The following is a 23,151-nucleotide window of genomic DNA, read 5'->3' as shown; positions in this document are numbered from 1 at the left end:
AAAAAGAGTGTAGTTGAGAGAGCAGAAGAGGGTGTTTTGAAATGGTTTGGTCATATTGAGAGAATGAGTGAGGAAAGATTGACAAAGAGGATATGTGTGTCAGAGATAGAGGGAACACGAGAAAGTGAGAGACCAAATTGGAGGTGGAAAGATGGAGTGAAAAAGATTTTGAGTGATCGGGGCCTGAACATGCAGGAGGATGAAAGGCGTGCAAGGAATAGAGTGAATTGGAACGATGTGGTATACCGGGGTCGACGTGCTGTCAGTGGATTGAACCAGGGCATGTGAAGCGTCTGGGGTAAACCATGGAAAGTTTAGTGGGGCCTGGATGTGGAAAGGGAGCTGTCGTTTCGATGCATTATACATGACAGCTAGAGACTGAGTGTGAACGAATGTGGCCTTTGTTGTCTTTTCCTCGTGTTACCTCGCGCACATGCAGGGGGAGGGGGTTGTTATTTCATGTGTGGCGAGGTGGCGACGGGAATGAATAATGGCAGACAGTATGAATTATGTACATGTGTATATATGTAACATTTTGTGTATATATATGTATACGTTGAGATGTATAGGTATGTATATTTGCGTGTGTGGACGTGTATGCATATACATGGGTATGTGGGTGAGTTGGGCCATTCTTTCGTTTGTTTCCTTGCGCTACCTTGCTAATGCGGGAGACAGCGACAAAGTATAATAAATGAACAATAATGATGATATATATATATATATATATATATATATATATATATATATATATATATATATATATATATATATATTTTTTTATTTTATTATACTTTGTCGCTGTCTCCCGCGTTTGCGAGGTAGCGCAAGGAAACAGACGAAAGAAATGGCCCAACCCCCCCCCCAAACACATGTATATATATACGTCCACACACGCAAATATACATACCTACACAGCTTTCCATGGTTTACCCCAGACGCTTCACATGCCTTGATTCAATCCACTGACAGCACGTCAACCCCGGTATACCACATCGATCCAATTCACTCTATTCCTTGCCCTCCTTTCACCCTCCTGCATGTTCAGGCCCCGATCACACAAAATCTTTTTCACTCCATCTTTCCACCTCCAATTTGGTCTCCCTCTTCTCCTCGTTCCCTCCACCTCCGACACATATATCCTCTTGGTCAATCTTTCCTCACTCATCCTCTCCATGTGCCCAAACCACTTCAAAACACCCTCTTCTGCTCTCTCAACCACGCTCTTTTTATTTCCACACATCTCTCTTACCCTCACGTTACTCACTCGATCAAACCACCTCACACCACACACTGTCCTCAAACATCTCACTTCCAGCACATCCATCCTCCTGCGCACAACTCTATCCATAGCCCACGCCTCGCAACCATACAACATTGTTGGAACCACTATTCCTTCAAACATACCCATTTTTGCTTTCCGAGATAATGTTCTCGACTTCCACACATTCTTCAAGGCTCCCAGAATTTTCGCCCCCTCCCCCACCCTATGATCCACTTCCGCTTCCATGGTTCCATCCGCTGCCAGATCCACTCCCAGATATCTAAAACACTTCACTTCCTCCAGTTTTTCTCCATTCAAACTCACCTCCCAATTGACTTGACCCTCAACCCTACTGTACCTAATAACCTTGCTCTTATTCACATTTACTCTTAACTTTCTTCTTCCACACACTTTACCAAACTCAGTCACCAGCTTCTGCAGTTTCTCACATGAATCAGCCACAAGCGCTGTATCATCAGCGAACAACAACTGACTCACTTCCCAAGCTCTCTCATCCCCAACAGACTTCATACTTGCCCCTCTTTCCAAAACTCTTGCATTTACCTCCCTAACAACCCCATCCATAAACAAATTAAACAACCATGGAGACATCACACACCCCTGCCGCAAACCTACATTCACTGAGAACCAATCACTTTCCTCTCTTCCTACACGTACACATGCCTTACATCCTCGATAAAAACTTTTCACTGCTTCTAACAACTTTCCTCCCACACCATATATTCTTAATACCTTCCACAGAGCATCTCTATCAACTCTATCATATGCCTTCTCCAGATCCATAAATGCTACATACAAATCCATTTGCTTTTCTAAGTATTTCTCACATACACTCTTCAAAGCAAACACCTGATCCACACATCCTCTACCACTTCTGAAACCACACTGCTCTTCCCCAATCTGATGCTCTGTACATGCCTTCACCCTCTCAATCAATACCCTCCCATATAATTTACCAGGAATACTCAACAAACTTATACCTCTGTAATTTGAGCACTCACTCTTATCCCCTTTGCCTTTGTACAATGGCACTATGCACGCATTCCGCCAATCCTCAGGCACCTCACCATGAGTCATACATACATTAAATAACCTTACCAACCAGTCAATAATACAGTCACCCCCTTTTTTAATAAATTCCACTGCAATACCATCCAAACCTGCTGCCTTGCCGGCTTTCATCTTCCGCAAAGCTTTTACTACCTCTTCTCTGTTTACCAAATCATTTTCCCTAACCCTCTCACTTTGCACACCACCTCGACCAAAACACCCTATATCTGCCACTCTATCATCAAACACATTCAACAAACCTTCAAAATACTCACTCCATCTCCTTCTCACATCACCACTACTTGTTATCACCTCCCCATTTGCGCCCTTCACTGAAGTTTCCATTTGCTCCCTTGTCTTACGCACTTTATTTACCTCCTTCCAGAACATCTTTTTATTCTCCCTAAAATTTAATGATACTCTCTCACCCCAACTCTCATTTGCCCTCTTTTTCACCTCTTGCACCTTTCTCTTGACCTGTCTCTTTTGCATTTTTTCCCTGCAAAAATCGTCCAAATGCCTCTCTCTTCTCTTTCACTAATAATCTTACTTCTTCATCCTACCACTCACTACCCTTTCTAATCAACCCACCTCCCACTCTTCTCATGCCACAAGCATCTTTTGCGCAATCCATCACTGATTCCCTAAATACATCCCATTCCTCCCCCACTCCCCTTGCTTCCATTGTTCTCACCTCCCCCACTCCCCTTACTTCCATTGTTCTCACCTTTTTCCATTGTTCCATTGTTCCCCTTACTTCCATTGTTCTCACCTTTTTCCATTCTGTACTCAGTCTCTCCTGGTACTTCCTCACACAAGTCTCCTTCCCAAGCTCACTTACTCTCACCACTCTCTTCACCCCAACATTCACTCTTCTTTTCTGAAAACCCATACAAATCTTCACCTTAGCCTCCACAAGATAATGATCAGACATCCCTCCAGTTGCACCTCTCAGCACATTAACATCCAAAAGTCTCTCTTTCGCGCGCCTGTCAATTAACACGTAATCCAATAACGCTTTCTGGCCATCTCTCCTACTTACATACGTATACTTATGTATATCTCGCTTTTTAAACCAGGTATTCCCAATCACCACTCCTTTTTCAGCACATAAATCTACAAGCTCTTCACCATTTCCATTTACAACACTGAACACCCCATGTATACCAATTATTCCCTCAACTGCCACATTACTCACCTTTGTATTCAAATCACCCATCACTATAACCCGGTCTCGTGCATCAAAACCACTAACGCACTCATTCAGCTGCTCCCATACCACTTGCCTCTCATGATCTTTCTTCTCATGCCCAGGTGCATATGCACCAATAATCACCCATCTCTCTCCATCAACTTTCAGTTTTACCCATATCAATCGAGAATAAACTTTCTTACATTCTATCACATACTCCCACAACTCCTGTTTCAGGAGTACTTGCTATTCCTTCCCTTGCGCTAATATATATATATATATATATATATATATATATATATATATATATATATATATATATATATATATATATATATATATATATATATATATATATTATTGGATTACGTGTTAATTGACAGGCGCGCGAAAGAGAGACTTTTGGATGTTAATGTGCTGAGAGGTGCAACTGGAGAGATGTCTGATCATTATCTTGTGGAGGCTAAGGTGAAGATTTGTATGGGTTTTCAGAGAAGAAGAGTGAATGTTGGGGTGAAGAGGGTGGTGAGAGTAAGTGAGCTTGGGAAGGAGACTTTTGTGAGGAAGTACCAGGAGAGACTGAGTACAGAATGGAAAAAGGTGAGAACAATGGAAGTAAGGGGAGTGGGGAGGAATGGGATGTATTTAGGGAATCAGTGATGGATTGCGAAAAGATGCTTGTGGCATGAGAAGAGTGGGAGGTGGGTTGATTAGAAAGGGTAGTGAGTGGTGGGATGAAGAAGTAAGATTATTAGTGAAAGAGAAGAGAGAGGCATTTGGACGATTTTTGCAGGGAAAAATGCAATTGAGTGGGAGATGTATAAAAGAAAGAGACAGGAGGTCAAGAGAAAGGTGCAAGAGGTGAAAAAGAGGGCAAATGAGAGTTGGGGTGAGAGTGTATCATTAAATTTTAGGGAGAATAATAAGATGTTCTGGAAGGAGGTAAATAAAGTGCGTAAGACAAGGGAGCGTATGGGAACTTCAGTGAAGGGCGCAAATGGGGAGGTGTTAACAAGTAGTGGTGATGTGAGAAGGAGATGGAGTGAGTATTTTGAAGGTTTGTTGAATGTGTTTGATGATAGAGTAGCAGATATAGGGTGTTTTGGTCGAGGTGGTGTGCAAAGTGAGAGGGGTAGGGAAAATGATTTGGTAAACAGAGAAGAGGTAGTAAAAGCTTTGCGGAAGATGAAAGCCGGCAATTCAGCAGGTTTGGATGGTATTGCAGTGGAATTTATTAAAAAAAGGCGGTGACTGTATTATTGACTGGTTGGTAAGGTTATTTAATGTATGTATGACTCATGGTGAGGTGCCTGAGGATTGGCGGAAAGCGTGCATAGTGCCATTGTACAAAGGCAAAGGGGATAAGAGTGAGTGCTCAAATTACAGAGGTATAAGTTTGTTGAGTATTCCTGGTAAATTATATGGGAGGGTATTGATTGAGAGGGTGAAGGCATGTACAGAGCATCAGATTGGGGAAGAGCAGTGTGGTTTCAGAAGTGGTAGAGGATGTGTGGATCAGGTGTTTGCTTTGAAGTATGTATGTGAGAAATACTTAGAAAAGCAAATTGATTTGTATGTAGCATTTATGGATCTGGAGAAGGCATACGATAGAGTTGATAGAGATGCTCTGTGGAAGTTATTAAGAATATATGGTGTCGGAGGCAAGTTGTTAGAAGCAGTGAAAAGTTTTTATCGAGGATGTAAGGAATGTGTACGTGTAGGAAGAGAGGAAAGTGATTGTTTCTCAGTGAATGTAGGTTTGCGGCAGGGGTGTGTGATGTCTCCTTGGTTGTTTAATTTGTTTATGGATGGGGTTGTTAGGGAGGTGAATGCAAGAGTTTTGGAAAGAGGGGCAAGTATGAAGTCTGTTGTTTATGAGAGAGCTTGGGAAGTGAGTCAGTTGTTGTTCGCTGATGATACAGCGCCTGTGGCTGATTCATGTGAGAAACTGCAGAAGCTGGTGACTGAGTTTGGTAAAGTGTGTGAAAGAAGAAAGTTAAGAGTAAATGTGAATAAGAGCAAGGTTATTAGGTACAGTAGGGTTGAGGGTCAAGTCAATTGGGAGGTAAGTTTGAATGGAGAAAAACTGGAGGAAGTAAAGTGTTTTAGATATCTGGGAGTGGATCTGGCAGCGGATGGAACCATGAAAGCGGAAGTGGATCATAGGATGGGGGAGGGGGCGAAAATCCTGGGAGCCTTGAAGAATGTGTGGAAGTCGAGAACATTATCTCGGAAAGCAAAAATGGGTATGTTTGAAGGAATAGTGGTTCCAACAATGTTGTATGGTTGCGAGGCGTGGGCTATGGATAGAGTTGTGCGCAGGAGGATGGATGTGCTGGAAATGAGATGTTTGAGGACAATGTGTGGTGTGAGGTGGTTTGATCGAGTAAGTAACGTAAGGGTAAGAGAGATGTGTGGAAATAAAAAGAGCGTGGTTGAGAGAGCAGAAGAGGGTGTTTTGAAATGGTTTGGGCACATGGAAAGAATGAGTGAGGAAAGATTGACCAAGAGGATATATGTGTCGGAGGTGGAGGGAACGAGGAGAAGTGGGAGACCAAATTGGAGGTGGAAAGATGGAGTGAAAAAGATTTTGTGTGATCGGGGCGTGAACATGCAGGAGGGTGAAAGGAGGGCAAGGAATAGAGTGAATTGGATCGATATGGTATACCGGGGTTGACGTGCTGTCAGTGGATTGAATCAGGGCATGTGAAGCGTCTGGGGTAAACCATGGAAAGCTGTGTATGTATATTTGCGTGTGTGGACGTATGTATATACATGTGTATGGGGGTGGGTTGGGCCATTTCTTTTGTCTGTTTCCATGCGCTACCTCGCAAACGTGGGAGACAGCGGCAAAAAAAAAAAAAAAATATATATATATATATATATATATATATATATATATATATATATATATATATATATATATATATATATATATATCCTCGATAAAAACTTTTCACTGCTTCTAACAACTTTCCACCCACACCATATATTCTTAATACCTTCCACAGAGCATCTCTATCAACTCTATCATATGCCTTCTCCAGATCCATAAATGCTACATACAAATCCATTTGCTTTTCTAAGTATTTCTCACATACATTCTTCAAAGCAAACACCTGATCCACACATCCTCTACCACTTATGAAACCACACTGCTCTTCCCCAATCTGATGCTCTGTACATGCCTTCACCCTCTCAATCAATACCCTCCCATATAATTTTATCGAGGATGTAAGGCATGTGTACGTGTAGGAAGAGAGGAAAGTGATTGGTTCTCAGTGAATGTAGGTTTGCGGCAGGGGTGTGTGATGTCTCCATGGTTGTTTAATTTGTTTATGGATGGGGTTGTTAGGGAGGTAAATGCAAGAGTTTTGGAAAGGGGCAAGTATGAAGTCTGTTGGGGATGAGAGAGCTTGGGAAGTGAGTCAGTTGTTGTTCGCTGATGATACAGCGCTGGTGGCTGATTCATGTGAGAAACTGCAGAAGCTGGTGACTGAGTTTGGTAAAGTGTGTGGAAGAAGAAAGTTAAGAGTAAATGTGAATAAGAGCAAGGTTATTAGGTACAGTAGGGTTGAGGGTCAAGTCAATTGGGAGGTGAGTTTGAATGGAGAAAAACTGGAGGAAGTGAAGTGTTTTAGATATCTGGGAGTGGATCTGGCAGCGGATGGAACCATGGAAGCGGAAGTGGATCATAGGGTGGGGGAGGGGGCGAAAATTCTGGGGGCCTTGAAGAATGTGTGGAAGTCGAGAACATTATCTCGGAAAGCAAAAATGGGTATGTTTGAAGGAATAGTGGTTCCAACAATGTTGTATGGTTGCGAGGCGTGGGCTATGGATAGAGTTGTGCGCAGGAGGATGGATGTGCTGGAAATGAGATGTTTGAGGACAATGTGTGGTGTGAGGTGGTTTGATCGAGTGAGTAACGTAAGGGTAAGAGAGATGTGTGGAAATAAAAAGAGCGTGGTTGAGAGAGCAGAAGAGGGTGTTTTGAAGTGGTTTGGGCACATGGAGAGGATGAGTGAGGAAAGATTGACCAAGAGGATATATGTGTCGGAGGTGGAGGGAACAAGGAGAAGAGGGAGACCAAATTGGAGGTGGAAAGATGGAGTGAAAAAGATTTTGTGTGATCGGGGCCTGAAGATGCAGGAGGGTGAAAGGAGGGCAAGGAATAGAGTGAATTGGAGCGACGTGGTATACCGGGGTTGACGTGCTGTCAGTGGATTGAATCAAGGCATGTGAAGCGTCTGGGGTAAGCCATGGAAAGCTGTGTAGGTATGTATATTTGCGTGTGTGGACGTATGTATATACATGTGTATGGGGGGGGTTGGGCCATTTCTTTCGTCTGTTTCCTTGCGCTACCTCGCAAACGCGGGAGACAGCGACAAAGTATAAGAAAGAAAAAAAAAAAAATATATATATATATATATATATATATATATATATATATATATATATATATATATATATATATATATATATATATATTAACCTTCCCTCGACAGTTCTCTTCCAGAGTTCGGGGACATTTATCCGGTGTTGCTAGTGTGGACGTGGATTCTCTGTTGCCTGGTTTGTACAGGGATTTGTACAAGAATATCAGACTGCTTGATCATCTTGCTCGAAGCGGTTACAAATTACTCGTTTCCTCACAGTCTTTTCAACACAGTGCCCACTAGTTTGTGGGATGATTCCGGGATAAAAGCACTCTCCAGAAGCACTGGTGTCGTTAGTTGCAAACATAGAAGATATTCAGAGTTCATACATCGAAGAAGCATGACTCCATCCACCGCTTGTCGTAGAAGGCGACTTGAAGAGGATGGGAGCGGGAGGTTATAATTTCTGCCGTCCTGTTTTACTTTCCAAAAGAAGGGACAGAGAAGGGGGCCAAGTGAGGATTTTTTTTCCTATTAGACTCGGTCGTGTATTCTTGATGCTAACAAGCTAGTGAGGGAAATGCTGAATATGTATGGAAAAAATGTATGAAGATATAGATAGATAGATGAATGGATAGGTACGGTTTTCTCTCCTCTGTATTACTTAAATCAGCATTATATCTGGGTCAGTTATGTACTCTTCGTGGTCAGTTATGTACTCTTGGTGGTCAGTTATGTACTCTTCGTGGTCAGTTATGTACTCTTGGTGGTCAGTTATGTACTCTTCGTGATCAGTTATGTACTCTTCGTGATCAGTTATGTACTCTTCGTGGTCAGTTATGTACTCTTCGTGGTCAGTTATGTACTCTTGGTGGTCAGTTATGTACTCTTGGTGGTCAGTTATGTACTCTTGGTGGTCAGTTATGCACTCTTCGTGGTCAGTTATGTACTCTTCGTGGTCACTTATGTACTCTTCGTGGTCAGTTATGTACTCTCGTGGTCAGTTATGTACTCTTCGTGGTCAGTTATGTACTCTTCGTGGTCACTTATGTACTCTTCGTAGTCAGTTATGTACTCTTCGTGGTCAGTTATGTACTCTTCGTGATCAGTTATGTACTCTTCGTGATCAGTTATGTACTCTTCGTGGTCAGTTATGTACTCTTGGTGGTCAGTTATGTACTCTTGGTGGTCAGTTATGTACTCTTGGTGGTCAGTTATGTACTCTTCGTGGTCAGTTATGTACTCTTGGTGGTCAGTTATGTACTCTTGGTGGTCTCTTATGTACTCTTCGTAGTCAGTTATGTACTCTTCGTGGTCAGTTATGTACTCTTCGTGGTCACTTATGTACTCTTGTGGTCAGTTATGTACTCTTCGTGGTCAGTTATGTACTCTCGTGGTCAGTTATGTACTCTTCGTGGTCAGTTATGTACTCTCGTGGTCAGTTATGTACTCTTGGTGGTCAGTTATGTACTCTTCGTGATCAGTTATGTACTCTTCGTGATCAGTTATGTACTCTTCGTGGTCAGTTATGTACTCTTCGTGGTCAGTTATGTACTCTTGGTGGTCAGTTATGTACTCTTGGTGGTCAGTTATGTACTCTTCGTGGTCAGTTATGTACTCTTCGTGGTCAGTTATGTACTCTTCGTGGTCAGTTATGTACTCTTCGTGGTCACTTATGTACTCTTCGTAGTCAGTTATGTACTCTTCGTGGTCAGTTATGTACTCTCGTGGTCAGTTATGTACTCTTCGTGGTCAGTTATGTACTCTCGTGGTCAGTTATGTACTCTTGGTGGTCAGTTATGTACTCTTCGTGATCAGTTATGTACTCTTCGTGATCAGTTATGTACTCTTCGTGGTCAGTTATGTACTCTTCGTGGTCAGTTATGTACTCTTGGTGGTCAGTTATGTACTCTTGGTGGTCAGTTATGTACTCTTCGTGGTCAGTTATGTACTCTTCGTGGTCAGTTATGTACTCTTCGTGGTCAGTTATGTACTCTTCGTGGTCACTTATGTACTCTTCGTAGTCAGTTATGTACTCTTCGTGGTCAGTTATGTACTCTTCGTGGTCAGTTATGTACTCTTGGTGGTCAGTTATGTACTCTTTGTGGTCAGTTATGTACTCTTGGTGGTCAGTTATGTACTCTTCGTGGTCACTTATGTACTCTTCGTAGTCAGTTATGTACTCTTCGTGGTCAGTTATGTACTCTTCGTGGTCAGTTATGTACTCTTCGTGGTCACTTATGTACTCTTGGTGGTCAGTTATGTACTCTTTGTGGTCAGTTATGTACTCTTGGTGGTCAGTTATGTACTCTTCGTGGTCACTTATGTACTCTTCGTAGTCAGTTATGTACTCTTCGTAGTCAGTTATGTACTCGTCGTGGTCAGTTATGTACTCTTCGTGGTCACTTATGTACTCTTGGTGGTCAGTTATGTACTCTTTGTGGTCAGTTATGTACTCTTGGTGGTCAGTTCTGTACTCTTCGTGGTCACTTATGTACTCTTCGTGGTCACTTATGTACTCTTCGTAGTCAGTTATGTACTCTTTGTGGTCAGTTATGTACTCTTGGTGGTCAGTTATGTACTCTTCGTGGTCAGTTATGTACTTGCACTGTCATTACCAGTGTTTTGAACAAGGGTCGGTGGACAAGCGTACTATTTTCTCCATCTCATCCACCTCACTGCTCTGCTGGGCGTAGTAATGAAAATACAGTCACATCCTTAGCACTGCTGCTATGTCTTGCATCAGATGGTTGAGTGCAAAGTGTGTCTCACGGAACCAGTGATATGTTTCTTGGTTCATTCGGTCATTGATAGATACGGAATTATGTGTTATTTTTTGTATCATCCTTTATTAGACTGATAATTGACTGTTTAGAAAAAAAAAAACAAAAAAACTCAGGACATGGCACGGTACTTGAAACAAGGAAAGTCATCGTCCTAAACCAATGCCGGATTTGCTGGCGAAATTCATTTCCATACTGGAAGCTATTACTGAATATAGATCGATCGTCCTTGAGCACATTCATTCCATGTTCAGTAACCCTACAGCTTGATTAGGATCCGAACCAGTGGTCTGTAGGTATTTAGCCATGAGACCACATTTTTTTTTCTCTCCCTAAAGCATCCTCCAGGATGGTGGCTGGGCACAGCATTCGGTAGACCAACCAGTTGGTCAGCAAAGCACCACACATTGACTCAGGTGTATTATTGGCAAACTTGTCTGGTGTGGCGCTCGCCGCCCACAGACTGCCAATCAGAGTGTAGTACGACGTAGGATCCTTCTAAAGTTATTTGAGCCTTTCTATCTCACCACCACCACCACCACCACCATACAAGCTCCCATTTACTAGCTGCCTTACAGTGTACACCATCACTGAGGAAAGTGCGAGTCTGTTGGTGGAGCCCGAGATGATTCGTACGCGCCTTGATACTTCTAGACAGGAGCAAGAAATAGATGTTGCTGATGCGCAACATCCCAGACAAAGTTGCTAAAGAAAAAAAAGAGTACACGATCGTTTCATAGTTTTTATAGAACACTTGCTTCCTCAAATGTGTTCACTCCAACCGAAATCACGTTCATGAGATTCTGAACTCCTGCAGATGATGGCCGTATGCAGAACACTTCTGTCTTACCCGATGTGAACATGTGGAAGCCTAGCAACTAAACTTTGTCTTGCACATTTCCATCGTATGCAACAACACTTCACAACACTCCTCCAGTCAGTCCCACGTAGTTCAGTCGTGCTAGCCATCATGGTGCCACATATATATTCATACAGTCCTTAACACAGACAATTTTCACGATTTTTGTTACCCCCGAGGGTCTTCCCAGTTAGGCCAGAACCTTACTGACGAAGTTGATAAATCCACCACTGCATTATCTTCAGCTTTCATTTTTTTTTTCTTTTATCGTCTATCACGAGTGTTGACTCAGCAACTGATAGTTTCAGAAAACTTTTGTGACTTTTACTCTTGTCTGTGATTTATATTCTCAGAACGTCCACGATAAGGCATGCATTGGCCAGCAGTAAGCTTATATCAATAATTCGCTTGAGAACTTCGCGTCATTTTTACTTTTTTTCCGAGCCTGCAGCAAGTGTGGGCCCATAGCACAATGACACAACAGCTTATTTCATACTTTGTTAAGTATAACTGACAGACTTTGTGATTCGAAACAAGAAAAAAAGTATTTTTTGATATTTGGTATACGAACTGGCGGTTGTGTCGTACACACGGACTGAGAGGGTGATCGTTGTGGTTCTTAATAAAAGCACAACGAAAATGACGATTGTGCCCAGAATTCATCTTGCCAGCTTCCACCTTGTGAGATGAAGATGATAGTGACTGATGAAACTATATTAGAATTTTCAGTGGAGAACTGATTTCAGTATTCCAACGATTGATGGCAGAAAATACAGGCGACCGACCTACAGACCTTTTGGAACTGTCCCTGCCAGAGATGCATTCCAGTGATTGTGTTCCGTGACACATGACAGAGGTGAGGTTAGGTTAATAGCTTCTCTATAGCAATTTGAACAGATGATCTGTGGGTCGAAGGGCGGGCGGCCGGTCGCTCTACCATCATATTTCGCTTACGAAAGAATAACTCCATAACGCTATTTGTACTATTTTGAAAAGGAATATTCCATTATCATGGGTTGTATTTCCATACACGTCTGAATTTATTTCCTCCAAGCTTCCTAATCTAATGATCCTAATCTATTTATCCACAGCGGCCAGCATGGCTAGGGTGGATGGGAGACATGGCCACAATCACGGAGTTTCTGTTGGCCAAGCCATGGAAGTCACCCTGGGCTGTACCCAAGACCATCAACTCCATCGTGCGAGCTATCGGCATCGTGAGTATCGAGTTCCACTTGTTTCTTGGTAACTTTAGCATCCGTGATACCCACTGTAAGTATATAAGCAAGTGCTAAATTCTGAGGCAGGAGTGACTGAGTGCTTGTAATGGTGGTCGGATGGGTAGTGGGAGCTGGGCTTGTGTGCTGAAAACTGATTTGTGATGCTGGAGACACTGAAGAGTAAGCATTATGCCTGTGGGGGAAGTGTTGGCAAGGTTGTTGATAATGGTACTTTCTAACTAGAGTAAGTTCGTACTCTAACGAAACCAATTTTCATTCTAGTCAGCTATGAGAGATGTGGTTGATAATTTCCTGGTGGTCTGTTCAGGGGATGGTGGAATTTTCAGAAGTGTCTAATGAAGGGGGCTGGTGCTTCAAAATTACGAGTACTTATATGTTCGTGAGAGGACAGATTATCACCAGGATCGTTCCTAGCAATGGTTTTGGTTTTAACTTTCAAATTGTGGTTATTGTGCCTTGTAGCTTTGGTCATTGATTGCTGTTTGATGGTAACGTTGATTCTCTCTCTCTCTCTCTCTCTCTCTATATATATATATATATATATATATATATATATATAGAGAGAGAGAGAGAGAGAGAGCAAGGGAAGGAGTAGCAATACTCCTGAAACAGGAGTTGTGGGAGTATGTGATAGAGTGTAAGAAAGTAAATTCTCGATTAATATGGGTAAAATTGAAAGTTGATGGAGAGAGGTGGGTGATTATTGGTGCATATGCACCTGGGCATGAGAAGAAAGATCATGAGAGGCAAGTGTTTTGGGAGCAGCTAAATGAGTGTGTTAGCGGTTTTGATGCACGAGACCGGGTTATAGTGATGGGTGATTTGAATGCAAAGGTGAGTAATGTGGCAGTTGAGGGAATAATTGGTATGCATGGGGTGTTCAGTGTTGTAAATGGAAATGGTGAAGAGCTTGTAGATTTATGTGCTGAAAAAGGACTGATGATTGGGAATACCTGGTTTAAAAAGCGAGATATACATAAGTATACTTATGTAAGTAGGAGAGATGGCCAGAGAGCGTTATTGGATTACGTGTTAATTGACAGGCGTGCGAAAGAGAGACTTTTGGATGTTAATGTGCTGAGAGGTGCAACTGGAGGGATGTCTGATCATTGTCTTGTGGAGGCTAAGGTGAAGATTAGTATGGGTTTTCAGAAAAGAGGAGTGAATGTTGGGGTGAAGAAGGTGGTGAGAGTGAGTGAGCTTGGGAAGGAGACCTGTGTGGGGAAGTACCAGGAGAGACTGTGTACAGAATGGAGAAAGGTGAGAACAATGGAAGTAGGGGGAGTGGGGGAGGAATGGGATGTATTTAGGGAATCAGTGATGGATTGCGCAAAAGATGCTTGTGGCATGAGAAGAGTGGGAGGTGGGCTGTTTAGAAAGGGTAGTGAGTGGTGGGATGAAGAAGTAAGAGTATTAGTGAAAGAGAAGAGAGAGGCATTTGGACGATTTTTGCAGGGAAAAAATGCAATTGAGTGGGAGAAGTATAAAAGAAAGAGACAGGAGGTCAAGAGAAAGGTGCAAGAGGTGAAAAAAAGGGCAAATGAGAGTTGGGGTGAGAGACTATCAGTAAATTTTAGGGAGAATAAAAAGATGTTCTGGAAGGAGGTAAATAGGGTGCGTAAGACAAGGGAGCAAATGGGAACTTCAGTGAAGGGCGTAAATGGGGAGGTGATAACAAGTAGCGGTGATGTGAGAAGGAGATGGAATGAGTATTTTGAAGGTTTGTTGAATGTGTCTGATGACAGAGTGGCAGATATAGGGTGTTTTGGTCGAGGTGGTGTGCAAAGTGAGAGGGTTAGGGAAAATGATTTGGTAAACAGAGAAGAGGTAGTAAAAGCTTTGCGGAAGATGAAAGCCGGCAAGGCAGCAGGTTTGGATGGTATTGCAGTGGAATTTATTAAAAAGGGGGGTGACTGTATTGTTGACTGGTTGGTAAGGTTATTTAATGTATGTATGACTCATGGTGAGGTGCCTGAGGATTGGCGGAATGCGTGCATAGTGCCATTGTACAAAGGCAAAGGGGATAAGAGTGAGTGCTCAAATTACAGAGGTATAAGTTTGTTGAGTATTCCTGGTAAATTATATGGGAGGGTATTGATTGAGAGGGTGAAGGCATGTACAGAGCATCAGATTGGGGAAGAGCAGTGCGGTTTCAGAAGTGGTAGAGGATGTGTGGATCAGGTGTTTGCTTTGAAGAATGTATGTGAGAAATACTTAGAAAAGCAAATGGATTTGTATGTAGCATTTATGGATCTGGAGAAGGCATATGATAGAGTTGATAGAGATGCTCTGTGGAAGGTATTAAGAATATATGGTGTGGGAGGCAAGTTGTTAGAAGCAGTGAAAAGTTTTTATCGAGGATGTAAGGCATGTGTACGTGTAGGAAGAGAGGAAAGTGATTGGTTCTCAGTGAATGTAGGTTTGCGGCAGGGGTGTGTGATGTCTCCATGGTTGTTTAATTTGTTTATGGATGGGGTTGTTAGGGAGGTAAATGCAAGAGTCCTGGAAAGAGGGGCAAGTATGAAGTCTGTTGGGGATGAGAGAGCTTGGGAAGTGAGTCAGTTGTTGTTCGCTGATGATACAGCGCTGGTGGCTGATTCATGTGAGAAACTGCAGAAGCTGGTGACTGAGTTTGGTAAAGTGTGTGGAAGAAGAAAGTTAAGAGTAAATGTGAATAAGAGCAAGGTTATTAGGTACAGTAGGGGTGAGGGTCAAGTCAATTGGGAGGTGAGTTTGAATGGAGAAAAACTGGAGGAAGTGAAGTGTTTTAGATATCTGGGAGTGGATCTGTCAGCGGATGGAACCATGGAAGCGGAAGTGGATCATAGGGTGGGGGAGGGGGCGAAAATTTTGGGAGCCTTGAAAAATGTGTGGAAGTCGAGAACATTATCTCGGAAAGCAAAAATGGGTATGTTTGAAGGAATAGTGGTTCCAACAATGTTGTATGGTTGCGAGGCGTGGGCTATGGATAGAGATGTGCGCAGGAGGATGGATGTGCTGGAAATGAGATGTTTGAGGACAATGTGTGGTGTGAGGTGGTTTGAGCGAGTGAGTAACGTAAGGGTAAGAGAGATGTGTGGAAATAAAAAGAGCGTGGTTGAGAGAGCAGAAGAGGGTGTTTTGAAATGGTTTGGGCACATGGAGAGAATGAGTGAGGAAAGATTGACCAAGAGGATATATGTGTCGGAGGTGGAGGGAACGAGGAGAAGAGGGAGACCAAATTGGAGGTGGAAAGATGGAGTGAAAAAGATTTTGTGTGATCGGGGCCTGAACATGCAGGAGGGTGAAAGGAGGGCAAGGAATAGAGTGAATTGGAGCGATGTGGTATACAGGGGTTGACGTGCTGTCAGTGGATTGAATCAAGGCATGTGAAGCGTCTGGGGTAAACCATGGAAAGCTGTGTAGGTATGTATATTTGCGTGTGTGGACGTATGTACATGTGTATGGGGGGGGGGGGGGCCATTTCTTTCGTCTGTTTCCTTGCGCTACCTCGCAAACGCGGGAGACAGCGACAAAGTATAAAAAAAAAAAAAAAAAAAAAAAAAAAAAAAATATATATATATATATATATATATATATATATATATATATATATATATATTTATATATATATATATATATATATATATATATATATATATATATATTTTGTCGCTGTCTACCGCGTTTGCGAGGTAGCGCAAGGAAACAGACGAAAGAAATGGCCCAACCCACCCCCATACACATGTATATACATACGTCCACACACGCAAATATACATACCTACACAGCTTTCCATGGTTTACCCCAGACGCTTCACATGCCCTGATTCAATCCACTGACAGCACGTCAACCCCGGTATACCACATCGATCCAATTCACTCTATTCCTTGGCCTCCTTTCACCCTCCTGCATGTTCAGGCCCCGATCACACAAAATCTTTTTCACTCCATCTTTCCACCTCCAATTTGGTCTCCCACTTCTCCTCGTTCCCTCCACCTCCGACACATATATCCTCTTTGTCAATCTTTCTTCACTCATTCTCTCCATGTGCCCAAACCATTTCAAAACACCCTCTTCTGCTCTCTCAACCACGCTCTTTTTATTTCCACACATCTCTCTTACCCTTACGTTACTTACTCGATCAAACCACCTCACACCACACATTGTCCTCAAACATCTCATTTCCAGCACATCCATCCTCCTGCGCACAACTCTATCCATAGCCCACGCCTCGCAACCATACAACATTGTTGGAACCACTATTCCTTCAAACATACCCATTTTTGCTTTCACAGATAATGTTCTCGACTTCCACACATTCTTCAAGGCTCCCAGGATTTTCGCCCCCTCCCCCACCCTATGATCCATTTCCGCTTCCATGGTTCCATCCGCTGCCAGATCCAATCCCAGATATCTAAAACACTTTACTTCCTCCAGTTTTTCTCCATTCAAACTTACCTCCCAATTGACTTGACCCTCAACCCTACTGTACCTAATTACATATATATATATATTTTGTAAGTTCACCCTGATGTGTCCTCCAACTCGCCTTTCTAGAACTATTATGTACACGTAGTTTCTTGCAAGCTTTAGATACTAAAGGTAAGTTGATGCCTCATATAGTAAAGGTTAGATTGATGCCTCATTTAGACATCAAATATGTTTTCGATGTATATAGCGTTGACGTTTCTATATGAAGAGGACTTGTGTGCTAGAATCAATAAGTGATGTGTTATTTTTATCAGCAAGTAGAATTTTCTTAAGGTGCATGGCACGTATCGTTGAGGCCAGGAGAGTGGGAGTTGTGCATACTTATTAATTTGGGCAAAACAACGATATAAATAGTAAGCACGAAATAAAAAAGATATGTTATCATGATGATAGCATTGATAATATGTCTATGAAGTACATTTTAGACTAAAGAATATTCTTGTATGATAAGGTTTTCTGTAGACGTTCACATAATGTGTAAGCTTTTGTATATTTGAACCTCTTCCTGTAGGTTGTAAGATTCCGAAATGTTTAATCTGAATACTTTGGTAATACCAAGCTATCTGTACCTCTCATTACTTTGTTTTTTCATAGGTAGGGGGAAGGTGCTATGGTGCTGTTGTATTGCCGTAGATTTGTATATAGTTAATATAAACTCTACCATTGGATCTTCATCCTATTGTTGTGGATGTAATATGTATACTGGGGACATTGTAATCCTTTCAGCAGATTAGTGCAGAAACGAACGTCATAAATGTACTATTTGTCATCGGAGGCAGTTTCCATATCCAAGTAACCCGACAGTCTTCTATATTATTCATTACACAGAGAGCGGGATGTCAGAAAACAATGGCCCATTTTCGGCACAGATTTAGCATATCTAACTACTTCGTTATTTAGGCCACGGAACCAAAACCTTCACCCGCCCTTGACATACACTCCGGCTGTCAGTATTAAGGAACAATACATCATTCGATATGCTAAGCGCGGATCAGCTGTGTAGTTCCGAATGTTTCTTTTTTTTTTTTTTTTTTTTTTTTTGCTTTGTCGCTCTCCCGCGTTTGCGAGGTAGCGCAAGTAAACAGACGAAAGAAATGGCCCAACCCACCCCCATACACATGTATATACATACGTCCACACACGCAAATATACATACCTACACAGCTTTCCATGGTTTACCCCAGACGCCTCACATGCCCTGATTCAACCCACTGACAGCACGTCAACCCCGGTATACCACATCGATCCAATTCACTCTATTCCTTGCCCTCCTTTCACCCTCCTGCATGTTCAGGCCCCGATCACACAAAATCTTTTTCACTCCATCTTTCCACCTCCAATTTGGTCTCCCACTTCTCGTTCCCTCCACCTCCGACACATATATCCTCTTGGTCAATCTTTCCTCACTCATTCTCTCCATGTGCCCAAACCATTTCAAAACACCCTCTTCTGCTCTCTCAACCACGCTCTTTTTATTTCCACACATCTCTCTTACCCTTACGTTACTTACTCGATCAAACCACCTCACCCCACACATTGTCCTCAAACATCTCATTTCCAGCACATCCATCCTCCTGCGCACAACTCTATCCATAGCCCACGCCTCGCAACCATACAACATTGTTGGAATCACTATTCCTTCAAACATACCCATTTTTGCTTTCCGAGATAATGTTCTCGACTTCCACACATTCTTCAAGGCTCCCAGAATTTTCGCCCCCTCCCCCACTCTATGATCCACTTCCGCTTCCATGGTTCCATCCGCTGCCAGATCCACTCCCAGATATCTAAAACACTTTACTCCTCCAGTTTTTCTCCATTCAAACTTACCTCCCAATTGACTTGACCCTCAACCCTACTGTACCTAATAACCTTGCTCTTATTCACATTTACTCTTAACTTTCTTCTTTCACACACTTTACCAAACTCAGTCACCAGCTTCTGCAGTTTCTCACATGAATCAGCCACCAGCGCTGTATCATCAGCGAACAACAACTGACACTTTCCAAGCTCTCTCATCCCCAACAGACTTCATACTTGCCCCTCTTTCCAAAACTCTTGCATTCACCTCCCTAACAACCCCATCCATAAGCAAATTAAACAACCATGGAGACATCACACACCCCTGCCGCAAACCTACATTCCGAATGTATGTTGTATTAATTTATCTACAGAAACATTTATTTTGGAGAATATTGAAAGCCCGGAAAAATTTCATACTTAAAACCAAGCTTGGTTGGAGATATTGTGATAGAAAAGAAAAAAAGATGAAGGGTATGATTTTCTTGTATATACAAAGCTAAAGAGGTTTAGGTTGTTGTATGCTCTTGTGTAAGGTTTTGAGATAAAAGTATAGGGTATTTTGCGCAGAGATCTGTAACGTTTTCTCTGAAGTACCTTACTGTTTCTGTGTACTTATTTGATCACTTCAGAGAGAGAGAGAGAGAGAGAGAGAGAGAGAGAGAGAGAGAGAGAGAGACCACTGTTTAAGCATTGGTGCCTCAGTCGCATTCCAGTTTACTTGCACGTTCGATTGGTTTTCTTATTTGGGCTACAAGCCAGGACCTATACATGACGGCTGTCAACGTCAAGGATTCACCTATGACCGAGAAATGCCGAAGATCATTCTAAAGCCATGCACGCTCTCAACCACATATATGAACTGTGCACACACCACATTCTCATGGACAGCATGACGGACAAAACAACATTGTTAGCCTATGCACGATGTAGCAGGTGGACCCCTCCGTAATGTTGTGTCTTGTGGGACTGGATGCCTCTCGAATAATAACTTCTGGCAAATATGAGAAATGAAACCTGACCGGATGAGAAAATTAGTCGCATAGTAATCGGATAATTGTGTAGGTGATATATTCACATATATGATTCTTATTGCTCAAATGACATGTAAGTTTGCTCTGGTAACATAAATTTATTGGATGAGAAGTCGCTTACCATAGCTCACAAAAGCACACAAAAGAGACAATGGTCCTATTGGAAGGACCTATTAGTTTTAGTAGTGTTGTCAAACCAACACACTAAAATATCACCATCTTCGCTTAGCTAGGCCTTAAAAAGGCTTATGGTGGATGCGCCATTTCCCCCCCACTGGCTAAATTCTGATACAGCCACCTTGCAACTATTCCAGTCTCAGATTATGTAAATATCTGTATCGTTAACAAAGATGATGTCGGCAGAGATCTTTGAAATATACACGGCGTGAAAAACTCAATGCAAGTTTGTTTGTTTTTTTCTTTACTATGCTACGGTTAAACCTGTGTGGGAGGCCACTGTAGGTGATGGTCATGGGGTATCAGCTAGGCTTAAGTCTTGGTGGGAGAGCAATGACATTGTCATAAGGAAAAACTATGTCTTCTTCCTCGGTTCTCTCAAGCTTTCGAAAGTTGTTAATAATAAAACAAAAAAGTACGTTTACTTCCTTTTCCTGTGTGATTTCTTACGTTGTTTGAATATTTTTTTTTTTTTTTTGCTTTGTCGCTGTCTCCCGCGTTTGCGAGGTAGCGCAAGGAAACAGACGAAAGAAATGGCCCAACCCACCCCCATACACATGTATATACATACGTCCACACACGCAAATATACATACCTACACAGCTTTCCATGGTTTACCCCAGACGCTTCACATGCCTTGATTCAATCCACTGACAGCACGTCAACCCCGGTATACCACATCGCTCCAATTCACTCTATTCCTTGCCCTCCTTTCACCCTCCTGCATGTTCAGGCCCCGATCACACAAAATCTTTTTCACTCCATCTTTCCACCTCCAATTTGGTCTCCCTCTTCTCCTCGTTCCCTCCACCTCCGACACATATATCCTCTTGGTCAATCTTTCCTCACTCATTCTCTCCATGTGCCCAAACCATTTCAAAACACCCTCTTCTGCTCTCTCAACCACGCTCTTTCTATTTCCACACATCTCTCTTACCCTTACGTTACTTACTCGATCAAACCACCTCACACCACACATTGTCCTCAAACATCTCATTTCCAGCACATCCATCCTCCTGCGCACAACTCTATCCATAGCCCACGCCTCGCAACCATACAACATTGTTGGAACCACTATTCCTTCAAACATACCCATTTTTGCTTTCCGAGATAATGTTCTCGACTTCCACACATTCATCAAGGCTCCCAGAATTTTCGCCCCCTCCCCCACCCTATGATCCACTTCCGCTTCCATGGTTCCATCCGCTGCCAGATCCACTCCCAGATATCTAAAACACTTCACTTCCTCCAGTTTTTCTCCATTCAAACTCACCTCCCAATTGACTTGACCCTCAACCCTACTGTACCTAATAACCTTGCTCTTACTCACATTTACTCTCAACTTTCTTCTTTCACACACTTTACCAAACTCAGTCACCAGCTTCTGCAGTTTCTCACATGAATCAGCCACCAGAGCTGTATCATCAGCGAACAACAACTGACTCACTTTCCAAGCTCTCTCATCCCCAACAGACTTCATACTTGCCCCTCTTTCCAATACTCTTGCATTCACCTCCCTAACAACCCCATCCATAAGCAAATTAAACAACCATGGAGACATCACACACCCCTGCCGCAAACCTACATTCCGAATGTATGTTGTATTAATTTATCTACAGAAACATTTATTTTGGAGAATATTGAAAGCACGGAAAATTTTCATTCTTAAAACCAAGCTTGGTTAGAGATATTGTGATAGAAAAGAAAAAAAGATGAAGGGTATGATTTTCTTGTATATACAAAGCTAAAGAGGTTTAGGCTGTTGTATGCTCTTGTGTAAGGTTCTGAGATCAAAGTATAGGGTATTTTGCGCAGAGATCTGTAACGTTTTCTCTGAAGTACCTTACTGTTTCTATACTTATTTGATCACTTCAGAGAGAGAGAGAGAGAGAGACCACTGTTTAAGCATTGGTGCCTCAGTTGCATTCCAGTTTACTTGCACGTTCGATTGGTTTTCTTATTTGGGCTACAAGCCAGGACCTATACATGACGGCTGTCGACTTCAAGGATTCACCTATGACCGAGAAATGCCGAAGATCATTCTAAAGCCATGCACGCTCTCAACCACATATATGAACTGTGCACACACCACATTCTCATGGACAGCATGACGGACAAAACAACATTGTTAGCCTATGCACGATGTAGCAGGTGGACCCCTCCGTAATGTTGTGTCTTGTGGGACTGGATGCCTCTCGAATAATAACTTCTGGCAAATATGAGAAATGAAACCTGACCGGATGAGAAAATTAGTCGTATAGTAATCGGATAGTTGTGTCGGTGATATATTCACATATATGATTCTTATTGCTCAAATGACATGTAAGTTTCCTCTGGTAACATAAATCTATTGGATGAGAAGTCGCTTACCATAGCTCACAAAAGCACACAAAAGAGACAATAGTCCTATTGGAAGGACCTATTAGTTTTAGTAGTGTTGTCAAACCAACACACTAAAATATCACCATCTTCGCTTAGCTTGGCCTTAAAAGGCTTATGGTGGATGCGCCATTTCCCCCCCACTGGCTAAATTCTGATACAGCCACCTTGCAACTATTCCAGTCTCAGATTATGTAAATATCTGTATCGTTAAGAAAGATGATGTCGGCAGAGATCTTTGAAGTATACACGGCGTGAAAAACTAAATGCAATATTTTTTTTTTCTTTTTTTACTATGCTACGGTTAAACCTGTGTGGGAGACCACTGTAGGTGATGGTCATGGGGTATCAGCTAGGCTTAAGTCTTGGTGAGAGAGCAATGACATTGTCATAAGGAAAAACTATGTCTTCTTCCTCGGTTCTCTCAAGCTTTCGAAAGTTGTTAATAATAAAACAAAAAAGTACGTTTACTTCCTTTTCCTGTGTGATTTCTTACGTTGTT

At 42.3% G+C, this 23,151-nt stretch overlaps 1 protein-coding gene across 2 annotated transcripts in view; it reads left to right on the top strand.

Moving 5' to 3' along the window:
- The window catches only part of LOC139759995 (urea transporter 1-like), a 111,623-nt gene that overhangs the window by 6,308 nt on the left and 82,164 nt on the right, over window positions 1-23,151 (top strand). For both annotated transcript variants that reach the window (XR_011715197.1, XM_071682740.1), the window contains exon 2: window positions 12,637-12,762. Coding sequence is in view for 1 of the 2 variants with exons in the window: in XM_071682740.1 (XP_071538841.1) it covers window positions 12,637-12,762 (126 nt within the window). In the remaining variant the exon portion in view is untranslated. The remainder of the gene's footprint in view (window positions 1-12,636; window positions 12,763-23,151) is intronic.

This window comes from Panulirus ornatus, chromosome 34 (genome assembly GCF_036320965.1).
Source record: "Panulirus ornatus isolate Po-2019 chromosome 34, ASM3632096v1, whole genome shotgun sequence".
Taxonomy (NCBI): domain Eukaryota; kingdom Metazoa; phylum Arthropoda; class Malacostraca; order Decapoda; family Palinuridae; genus Panulirus; species Panulirus ornatus.
Note: the sequence above shows the minus strand (reverse complement) of the source record. Positions and strands in the feature narration are given on the sequence as shown.